Source organism: Euprymna scolopes, chromosome 18, assembly GCF_053919585.1.
Source record: "Euprymna scolopes isolate OS-2025 chromosome 18, ASM5391958v1, whole genome shotgun sequence".
NCBI lineage: Eukaryota > Metazoa > Mollusca > Cephalopoda > Sepiida > Sepiolidae > Euprymna > Euprymna scolopes.
In genome coordinates, this window is record NC_136499.1 from 124166612 (window position 1) to 124179094 (window position 12483).

Consider the following 12483-nt stretch of genomic DNA (forward strand, 5'->3'; position numbering starts at 1 on the left):
GGCCGTTGGAAAAATGGTGGGATCCTTCTATTGATCCAGTAGATATCTCACTGCTGATTCATTTCCTGTGTTGTACTAATACATGATAATATTAAAAATCATGTTTGTTTCTTGATAACACTAAATGATATAAATAATAATGATAATCAGTCTCTCTCTCTCTCTCTCATATATATATATATAAATTATTTTTTCTTTTTTTAGTGTGTGTATATATATATATATATATATATATATATATAAAATAATTTTTTTTTTCTTTTTTGTGTCTTTTAATAACTTCTGCTGATATTTTCTTAAGTAATAACCTGTACCTTTCAGTTGACCTCTTTTTATTTTGCCCTATATTTTTGGCGGCTTGTCTGGGTCATTTTGACATTTGCTTTTCTATTTTATATTCAATTCTATCATCATTCAATCTTTTTTTTCTCTTCATCTTCACTCATTCTTTTTCTCTTCTTCTTCACTCATTTTTTTTCTTTCTTCTTCTTCATCCATTTTTCTTAATTACACCTTCTCTCAGCAGCCGATATAACGCATAACTTATTTTTCTTTTAATAATATTATTGGAATTCTTTCCTCTTTTCCTTGTACATATTTGTGAATTATTCCACGGATTTCGGCCTTTTGGATTATTTTGGACCATTTTCCAATTACGCGATTTCCTTGGATTTTACTTGTGCGAATGGAAATTTAACTAACTTTATTGGATTTACATTTTTGGATTTTACCGTCATTGGATACATTACCTTTCACCAGACTATCCATTCACATGAAATCACCTTTTTCTTCATCCTATTCCTTCTGCTTCATATTTAATAATAATAAGAACCATACTCGGCATAGCTGATATGCAATCGAGTCTATGAGGCATCTGTCTTTGCCCATAGTTGAATGTTTCCTTGCTACGATCCTGTGCACTGCTTCATCATCAAATTTCTTGGTGCATGTTCGGCCAATCAGAATAACGACCCATTCACGATTTAATTCTTGAAATTCCCGAATGGACCGTGCGAAATTTTCAAAGAAATCTTTGACTTACTTGCAGTTTCATCAAATACTTTTGCATGCAAAATCCGATCCCGCATTTTGCTAATTTCTACCCTCTGATGAAAAGGAAAGTATTTCTTCGAAACTTCGCAGATTAAGGACTATCCACATATTTAGTGTTTCCTTTTCAAATTAAATATGTTTTTTAACTCTTTTTCAAAGTGTTTTTTAACATGTTTTATTAACTATTTGCTCATATATATATATATATGCATCATGAAACCATTAAGAACACAAAGAATTAACTTTCCTTTGCAAAATGTGTACCCTGAAACATCTTATGAATAATTATTCTCATTCATAAAAAAAGATCTCCGAGTTATTATTAAATTGTTTGTTTGAAAACCCAGTTATTTACAGCGCTGACACCGCAACAAGTCATTCACTAAGAAAACAGCATCTGACAATGAATGACCAACCAACATGTAAAAGGTATTGCCACATGGACTTAAGGTCATGCGTGTTTTGTGCTCTCTAAGCATCAGAGCAGTAGTTCCAGTTACAAGTACGTTTAACTAGGTTAATTTTTAAATGTTTTGATATGCATATCGATCCGATAGTAACAAAAATACTGGAGAGCTAAATGTTTTCAATTCTAGCTGATGGCACCCAAGTGATATTTAAAAAAAAAAACACTTTTGAAATCACAACTATATATATTGGGTAGAATATATTAATGAATAGAGGATTGGCCCTATAATTATAAATACAAAATCTGCACTAATTAAAATATCATATTTAAGTGTATTTTAAGACCAGGCAATGCCAGATAGCCTGATAATAATATTAATAAAGACAATAATAATAATAATAATGATGATGATGATGATAATGATGATGATGATGATGATAATAATAATAATTAAAATAATAATAATAATGATGATAATAATAATAATAATACTCTGGACCGTTTATAGGATGGACAAAAGAAGAACTGAGACAGCTCGACCAGAAAACCAGGAAACTCATGACCATGCATAATGCACTATACCCAAAGAACGATATTGACAGACTCTACGTGAAAAGGAAAGACAACGGGAGAGGACTGATCTGTATGGAAGACTGTGTGAAGGAGGCAAAAATAGAACTAGAAAAATACATAATGCAAAACACTGAAAGGATAATTATGGCAGCGAGAGACACGGAGAAAACCAACAAAACAGAAAACAGAGAGACAAATGACAAAACGAGAAAAGAGAAATGGGAAGAGAAACAACTCCATGGAAGATTCATAAGAATGACAAAAGATGAGAATAACGAAAAGACCTGAACATGGATGCGAAAATGACATATAAACCGAGAAACTGAATCTCTAATAACTACAGCACAAGATAACTCGATAAGAACCAACCATATCAAAGCAAGAATCGATAAAACGCAAGAAAACAGCAAATGCAGACTCTGTGGACAAAGAGACGAAACAATAAACCATATAGTAAGTGAATGCAGCAAACTGGCCCAAAAGGAATACAAAAACAGGCATGACCAAGTGAGGAGGGCAGTGCACTGGGAATTGTGCAAACAGCTGCATTTTGAGCATACAGATAAATGGTACAAGCATAAACCCGCAACAGCACTAGAAAACAAGAACCACAAAATCCTATGGGACATGGACATACAGACGGACAAACCCATCCAAGCAAGAAGACCAGATGTCGTAATAATTAACAAGAAAGAGAAATCCTGTCAAATCGTAGACTTTGCTGTCCCAGCTGACCACAGGCTGAGTATGAAAGAAAAAGAGAAACGAAGCAAATACACAGAACTAGACAGAGATGATGAAGAAAATCAAAATAGTACCGATAATAGTAGGAGCACTAGGAACAATTCCGAAAAACCTGGAAAAAAGAATGGCAGAAATTGGAATCAGAGGAATAGCTGCAAAAATACAACGCCTAATGATAATGAAAACAGCTGAAATATTAAGGAAAACCCTTGAATGCGGAGAATAACACAAGACAATATAACGAAGAAGCGTTACAGGGAATGAAGAACACCGAAGCTGCAGATCTACATGTTCTACACCCCCATCATGCATCCCCTCCATTGTTTCACCACCGTTCCCCCCAATAGAAAAGTGATACCAAAGAACCGAGAAGGGTCAAGGAGGATGGAAAGACCAAGGAGGAAGCACTGACCAGACCTCCGCTGGACAAGTGTGAAGAGAACTGGGATCTTGGGGAGACTTAGTGCCGCTCAAATTCCAGTATAAACCAATGGCCACTGCCAGCGAGAAATCAATGGTAAGAGGCTGTTGCAATGATGCAAATTTATTTGCAAATGCTATCGAAGGAGGAGGAGGGAGCTGGACATCTGGAGAGACTTGTTGTCACTCAGCTTCCAGGGAACACCACAGGTCTCCAATCAGATCGTTTGCTGACTTGTGCGAAAGCTCCATGTGAGCCAATAATAATAATAAAAATGATGATAATAATAATAAAAATAATAATGATAATAATAAAAATAATAATAATAAGAAGAACAACAACAAATACAATAATAACAATAATATAATTAATATAACTTAACTTTTGAAATCACTAATATATATATAAGTACAATATAATAATGAATAAAGATTTGTCTCTATAATTTTAAATAATCAATTAATGACTGAACTCCAATCAATGGTTCGCTCCTTGCCAAACTTTCACAAAAAACACTCGACTTGTGCCTCTTCGACGTGTATACTCATGACTAATCTGACAAGCAACAAACTCCCACCCCTTCACTGTTGAGATAACTAGATGCCAGAAAGCATTCTACTCTAATCGTTTTTTCCCTGCCGACTGCCAGACTTTGGAATTCCCACTCTGTTTCTTGCTCCCCTGACTGTACTAACCTGCAGAAATTTAAATGTAATGTGAACAAACTTCTTCCTATTCAGCTATTGTTCACTATTAGACAAGATCCCAAATAGTAGCCCCTTATGTTTGTTTAGGGTGGAGGATTACAATACAAAAATAAAATGACAAAATTACTAACAATTTATTTTAATTATGATTATTTCTTTGTTAAAATATCAATCAAATCTAATTTAGTTTTCCCATCTTTCTTTGCCATGTTTCGATGAACTACTGATTCTAATTACTCCCATCTTGATGGCCCCCATACTTTCAAAATAGGCTCTCTTGAACTTGGAGGGGTTGTCCATGGGGAGGAATTGCCAGCTGGCCAGGATATCATGAGCAGGTGCATTGTCATGGTGAATAAAAGAAGCTGTAATCAAAATATGTATCAATAAGAATTCTTATCCCTGTCTATATAGGCTTAGAATACACTATTTATAGAACGTGTCAAGCTGGTCTAATGGTTATCGTACTTGATTCACTGTCTTTAGGTTTTGATTTCAATCTCAACTCAAGTATTTTTTTTTTTTACTTACAAAAGTGAAACATAATACTCTCGTGCACATGTCTCAGTTTCTTTCCATTTTTAAAAATTTTTTACATCATTTTTATTTTTAAAGAATTTAACGTTATGTTTAATAGCTACGGTATTTCTGTTTATAATAAATAACAATTCTGTATTAATTAAAATATAATATGCATATTTTACGACTGAGCAATACCGGGCAGCCTGCTAGTAGTCAATAAAAACAGATTCAAAATTAGTTGTAGCAATAACTTGATAAATCACATTTTATCACGGTGTGTTTAAAATTGATTTAAACTACAGTAGAACCCTGGGATATGGTATTAGTTCATTCCAGGGTTGGGATCGTAAGATGAAATCGCTGTATGGCAGGGCCTAAGCAAAATTTTATACAATCCATATTAAAAATTAGTAACAAAATACAATACAGTATATAACACACATGTATATAATCAAATTACATTATAAATAAGGTGGAGTAAATACCGAAACCAGGGGTTGGAAAAACATTGTATTCCACGCCGTAACCTGGAAAATCCGTATCCCGGGGTTCGACTGTAGTAAAAATGGGAGCCATTCGAATTTGGCATCCGAATAGGAACCTTTTGTTTTTTTTTTTTTTTTTTTTTTGGGGGGGGGGCTGTGTTTTAGACTCCACTTTAGGGTCAGTGAATCATGCTTGGATGTGAAATTGATTTCTTTTAACTCTACAGTATATACTATACATGTATATAATCAAATAACATTATAAATAACACTGTAAGGCAGGGCAAATACCGTAACTAGGGTCTGGAAAAACATCATATTCCACATCATAACCTGAAAAAAAAAGTATCTATCCTAGGGCCACCTTATCCCGGGGTTCTACTGTATATTAGTTTTATCCATGGATTTGTCTAAGTAACAGACTTCTAAATATTGAAAGTTCAATCTTTGTTGTCAGCAATAATAAGTAAAAATAAAATAATGATCATTTCCATGGTTGATAGGATGAGAACAACCTACCCTTGAGAATTGAATAAAATTTGAAATTCTCTTCTGATCTAGATTCGAATATGTACATCAAATCTATTGCCAAGGTTGCTGGAAAAATGATGGGATCCTTCTATTGATCCAGTAGATATCTACCTGCTGATGCAATTCTCTACCTATACAAGAGCCAGGTACATCCAAGGATCGAGTATTGCTGTCACATATGGGCAGGAGCTGCTAGGAAGACCTTATCCTGCTTTGACAGAGTTCAAAATAGACTTTGTAATCTAGTGGGAGATGCCCTTTTCTCTTCCCTGCAACCTCTTTCTCACAGAAGAGATGTTGCGAGTATGTCTCTGTTTTATTGTTATTTTCATGGCAAGTGCTTGTCTGAGCTCCAATCTATGGTCCCCCCCCCTCGCCAAACATTCACGAGAAACACTCGTTTGGCTGAAAACACTATCAATAATTCCCCCCACTCTTTATCTGTTCCTAAACCTAAACGTAGATTCCATGAACAAAGCTTCTTTCTTAGAAATGCGCACCTGTGGAACTCTCTTCTGTTTACCTGCTTTCCAGCTGACTACAATATGGTCATCTTCAAGTCCAACGTAAACAAGTTCTTGATGAGCCGTTCTCCTTAGGTAATCCAATTTACCAAATTTTCACTTCTAACGATTACTACATTGTCCTTTTGACCACTGTACACTCTTTAACCCTCATCCTCGATTGGTCTCCGGGCCTTGATAAGTGGTGATTCCCTTATAAAAAAAAAAAAAAAAAAAAAAAAAAATAGGCTCCCGAGTTCAAAAAGATGTAAATGAAGAAGTTTGGAGGTTACATCGACTGTGAGGATAGTCGTGCAAATAATATAATCGAGTAGAACCCTGGGATATGGCATTAACCTGTCCAGGGTTGGTGAAATCGCCGTATGGCAGGGCCCAAGCAAAATTTTATACAGTACATATTAAAAATTAGTAACAAAATACAGTATATATCACTTTTTTCTTCTAACGGTTGGGATTTCCAACCAGATGTCTGACATTTACTCCTATTTTAGTGAGTCCAACCCAGAGATCTTTTTAGGATTTTAGCCGTCCCCTTCAGTGCAATCATTTGTATCTCACTTGCACTTGGTTCACCGGGTATACTTGCTATGTACTTTTTAAAGTTCTTTTTCATAAGCCCAGTTGTTCCTGTGATGATTTGTATAATTGAAATGTCTTTTAGTTTCCAATTTCGTTTCATATTATACATAAGTCCTTGATACTTTGTTATCTTTTCCCTCTCAGCTCTGTTAAGCCTGTATCATTAGGTACACTGACCTCTACACATGTATATAATCAAATAACATTAGAAATAACACCGTAAAGTACGGCCAATACTGTAACCAGGAGCCAAAAAAACATTGTGTTTCACATCGTAACCTGAAAAAAAAACGTATCCCGGGGTCACCGTATCCTGAAGTTCTACTGCAATTCAAATTATCAAAATGTTCCAAAAACACGAAAACCAAATAATTACCTTTCGTATATGTACCGTTCTCGGCGAATCAATTCCTGGGCTAAATTATGAAAGCACTCATTCAGGTGTGACTCTGTGAAAGTGTATGTCAGCTCTCGAGACCTCGAGTTCGGTCTAGTAACTTTCAATAGGAGTTTGTGGCGAAAATTCTTCATTTCGCTCGGATACGCCAGTTGGATGCTTTTATTTATGGCCTGTGTGAACGAAGAAAATTGTTAAATCAAATGTGGCCTGCGTGATTTTTCTCCAAAGAAACAAATAATTGCATGGACGAAAATCCAACAAATAATTTCATGGTGTGATTTTCCTCCATGCAAAGAAACAAATAATTGCATGGAGGAAAATCCAACAAATAATTTTATGGTGTGATTTTCCTCCATGCAAAGAAACAAATAATTGCATGGAGGAAAATCCAACAAATAATTTCATGGTGTGATTTTCCTCCATGCAAAGAAACAAATAATTGCATGGAGGAAAATCCAACAAATAATTTCATGGTGTGATTTTCCTCCATGCAAAGAAACAAATAATTGCATGGAGGAAAATCCAACAAATAATTTCATGGTGTGATTTTCCTCCATGCAAAGAAACAAATAATTGCATGGAAGAAAATCAAATAAATAATTTCATGGTGTGACTCTGTGAAAGTGTATGTCAGCGGCCCTGTTGTCTTACACGTGTTGCATACAGACTGGTTGTCCTCTTTTGACCTACTTCGAAACAACTGGAAATCTGGATAATGATGATGATGTTGCTGCTGAACCTTTGGTATTTAAAGTGCTGCAGGTGTCCCAAACTCTTCCAGGGCAGGCAACATTAGGCAACATGCCTGATAGACTCCACGCTTTGGTGAACAGTAGTAACTTTCTGTCAATTAGTAATGGCAGAAGTTCCTTTACTCTATCTGCTCTAAACTCTTGTACTCTCACTATCACCAGGTACACCTATAAAGTTAACATGCCTCATAGACTCCTCCCTTGATTGACAGTTGTAATGCTCTGCTGGTTAGTAATGACAAAAGGTACCTGAACTTATCTCCATCCAATCCGAATTCGTACAATCACATTAGCACCTACTCCACTCTGTGCTCCAATGATATCACAACGATAACAAAACTTCTTGACAACATCAATGGTTTTGCCAACCAAATACCATTTAAACACATCGCAGTTCTCATCCACTTATATTTTCGTAAGTTTGTTCATGAAAGAACCCACTGACAAGACCCTGACTGTGATATGGGATAAGATGACTTCAGATACGTCACTGGAGGAAAACACTTGCATGATACTTCAGAGATGTAGGATTTTGATTGGCCATGTTGAATAAATAAGATGAAGACAACTCAATTCGAACTATTGAGATCAAATTCCATATGTATGTCATCACGAGGGTTAGGCCATCATATTCTTTTCATTGTTTTGACTCTCGAATGTGTATCTGTTGATATCTTATATGCTTTTATATAGAGTGGTGTGGTTCTCAGTTGATTGACTGTGTCTAACTATTTCAGGTTGGTTGGTTGTTTTTGTTTTACGGCATATCAACCCTTTTGGGTTATTTAATGTCAAATCCAGTGATGTTGAAGAACAATTTTTTAATAAAGTATATTTGTTTTTTAAGTCGGTTTCTATTTAACCCATAGTTGGGACCCTAACAGGTACTAACACTCTGGGTCAGAGTGGACCTGGGAGCAATGGCAATTAAAGGGTGGCTCCACACTCCTCAAAGCCCGCAAGCTGGGGCTTCACCATCGGATATAGTTTAAGGTCATATCCAGGACCAACTATTTCAGATACATACTTGAGAGTCATGACAATGAAAAGAATATGCTGTTGTCATAGCCCTAGTCATCACACTGCATACACATGCCTAATAGACTTTTCTTTTGGTCAACAGTCATAACACTCTGTTGGTTAGTAATGACACTTGAACTTACTCCATCCACTCAGAATTATAGCTATCACACTAGCACCTGTACCCCAGTGGTATCACCAAGGTAACAAAGTTTTTTCCCAGAACTGCCCACCTGTGGAATGCTGTTCTGCTGTCCTGCTTCCCGGTTGAATACAACGTGGTAGCCTTCAAATCCAATATAAACAAGTTCTTGTTGAGCCGTCCCCATAAATAATCAAATTCAACCCAATTTACACCATTAATGATTACTACCTACCATCTTACATTCATTAAACCTTATCCTTTAGTAGCCTTCGGGCCTTGATAAGTGGTGACTCCCAAGAAAAAAAACAAAAAAAACAACAACAACAACAACAAAAAAAAAAACCAAATCATTTCTGAACAACTTTGATAACTTCACCATCCACACTTATGTTGCAAGGCAGGACAGTAGCTCTAGATATATCCAAGGCCGTTAAAAGGGTATCGCAGGATGGTCTTCTCATGAAAATTAAATCATATGGTATTACTGGACAAAAACTTAACATAATAGGACCTTCATTATTCCTCTTATTCATAAATGACCTCCCTGATAAAATTATCATTATCTCTGAGATGGATGTATTTGCTGATGACATTACGCTGTATAACAGGCATAAGGGAAAAACAAATAAACAAATATCTAAGGAAATGGATAAAATCCTAGCGGAAGACTTATGGGGACATAAATGGATGGTAACATTCAATGCTGCTAAGACTAAGCTTCTTTCCTTTAATAATTACAAGAAATCTTCTCAACCACTGATACTCTACCTGAAAGCTTTTCATTCAAACTTCTCAGCTTAACGCTTACAGGGAACATGAATTGGAACAAATATATCGCATTGCCAAGACTACTGCGAAGAAGGTGGGCTCTCTCTACCATGCTAGAAAGTTACTTACGTCTGAGAGTATTCTGTACCTCTACTATTTGCCCTTGCATGGAGAACTGTTGCCACATTTGGACTAGTACATCTGCTACTATTCTCTATCCTAGACAGAGTTAAAAAAGAAGTCACTAACCTAATAGGTCCTGCATTGTCAACCAAATCCCAACCTCTGTCCCATCAATGAAATATTGACTCCCTGTGCCTATATTACAATATTTTAATGAAAGGTGTTTCGATGAATTCCAAGCCCTTGTACTCCCTCGACATAAATATCCCTGAATAACCAAACAAGCAGCAAAATCTCACCCCTACACTGATCCCTAGATGCCGGAGAACCTTCTACTCAAATAGTTTCTTCGCCCGGACTGCTAGACTTTGGAATTCTCTCTCCGGTCCCTGGTTCTCTGACAGTACTGACGTGCAGAAGTTCAAGTGTAATGTGAACAGACTTTTTGCTGCTCAACTTCCTACATAGTATCCCTGCAAATTTTACCCCAAATAATAGTAGTTTTCTAACATCCAAGGGGCACTGTGCCTTGTTTGGAGTGAAAAAGCAATAAAAAAAAAAAGACACAGTTCAAAACCAGCTTTGAAATCTAGTAGGCAGTGTTCTTTTTGCCTCTTTACTGAGCTTCAATTTATGCCCTCTCCCTTTGTAAAACATGTATAACACTCGTCTAGTTACAACCACTGGCATCAATTTTCCGTACTCTCTGGTAGTGCTTAAAACTAAATGCAGATTCCATGAACAAAGCTTCTTTCCTAGAACTGCCTCCCTGTGGAACTATGTTCTGCTGGCTTGCTTTCCAACTGACTACAACAAGGTCATTTTTCAGTCCAATGTAAACAATTCTTGTTGAGCTGTCCTCTTAAATAATCAACTTCTACCCAATTTCGACCACTATTGATCATTACACTGCTTAATCCTTATCCTTGAGTGGCTTTTGGGCCTTGATAAGTGGTGATTCTCTTGTAAAAAAAAAAAAGGTCTTGCGACAGCATTCTGAGATGAAAGAATTATGACTCATTATTACTGTTAACCGACTTGTCCCAGCAACCTTTAACAATCATCTCTTCCCACACTTCCATACACTGCAGTGGTATGAGAAAATGACTAAAGATACGCTTGGAATTCTGGGAAAAATGATTTATGTGTTCCTTGATGGCACAGGGCATCAACCATCAGATTGGACAGGAAGTCAATAATTTTTTTTTTTTTTAAAGCTGATAACATTGAATAGTTAGGATATCTTAGGGGCCATGGGTCTACCATTTTTCCATCATCAGAGTTGCCAGGACGAACACAGTGCAGCAATCGGTCTCTCAAAAGATTAATAGGGATGCTGGTTATAATCAGCTAATGTAGTTCCTTATCAACACTTCTGGCATGGCTGCTACCAGAAGCAGTGACAAGGCAAATCAGTTCCTTCAGTTTTATTGTTCTTAAGTATTTCGATTGTGAAGCAATTCACCGAAATAAAATATAAGAAAAGAACATTATTGAAAAATATACAATAAAAATTAACAAAATTATAAAAAAATAAAATATAAGAAAAGAACATTATTGAAAAATATACAATAAAAATTAACGAAATTATAAAAAAATAAAATATAAGAAAAGAACATTATTGAAAAATATACAATAAAAATTAACAAAATTATAAAAAGATAAAAATAATACAATTAATCTTTATTTGCACTTTTTAATAACAAAATTACAAAATAATTTTTTATTTTATTTGAAATTTTATAAGAAATATATGTTTATGAAATTATAAAAATACGTATTTATTTTACATTCTAAAAGTTTTTTATTTTAATTTATATAATAAATATGTTTATGAAAGCATAAAAATAAAATTATTGAAATCAAAATAACAAAATTTCAAACATCATAAAAAACGTATCCAATACATAATATTTCTAAAATAGTTTTGAATTTTAAAAAGTGTTTTCAATAATTCTTAAAAAAAAAACAAAAACAAACAAACAAACAAAAAAAACTAATTTCAATAATTCTTGATTAAAATAAGACCGAAAAACAAAAAAACTTTTCAATGATTATTAAATAAATAAAAAAAAGATCGGAAAAACATAATAAAAAAAGAGTACATACACAGGGGAGACATTTTTTTTTTTTTTTTTTTTACACAGTGATCACCACTTATCAAGGCCCGGAAGCCACTCAGGGATAAGGGTTATTGCAAGTACATTACATTAGTGAGGAGATTTGCTGAAGTGTTTACTTAAGGGGGCGGTTCATTAGGAATTTGTTAACATTGGACTTGAAGACATCCAAGTTGTAGTCCGGAGGGAAGCAGGCAGACGGAACAGAGTTCCACAGATGTGCAGTTCTAAAAAAGAAGCTTTGTTCATGGAATCCGCGTTTTGATTTAGGCACAGATATAGAGTGGGGGAAATTTTTCACAGTGGATTCAGCTAGACGAGTGTTTTTCGTGAAAGATTGGCGAGGGGGGGACTAGAGATTGGAGTTCAGACGAGGAGAGAGAACAGCAAAGGAACTAATTTGTCAACACTTCCTGTAGCACTACGCCAGAAGTTAGGAAGTATATTAACTAACTATAACCGGGATGCTACAGTTACATTTCTTATTACTGAGAGGGGGTTAGCCACTCCTCCTACCAAGCAAACTTACAGAACTCTACTGAAACCATTCCCAACTGGTGATCTTCAACAAGTTTGTCCTACCTGCCCTACCTCGTTGGAAAATCTG

At 35.4% G+C, this 12483-nt stretch overlaps 1 protein-coding gene across 1 annotated transcript in view; it reads right to left on the minus strand.

Moving 5' to 3' along the window:
* The window catches only part of LOC145297800 (uncharacterized), a 339551-nt gene that overhangs the window by 45656 nt on the left and 281412 nt on the right, over window positions 1-12483 (minus strand). Inside the window, exon 41 of the mRNA XM_080144088.1 lies at window positions 6925-7118. Coding sequence (XP_080000214.1) covers window positions 6925-7118 — 194 coding nt within the window. The remainder of the gene's footprint in view (window positions 1-6924; window positions 7119-12483) is intronic.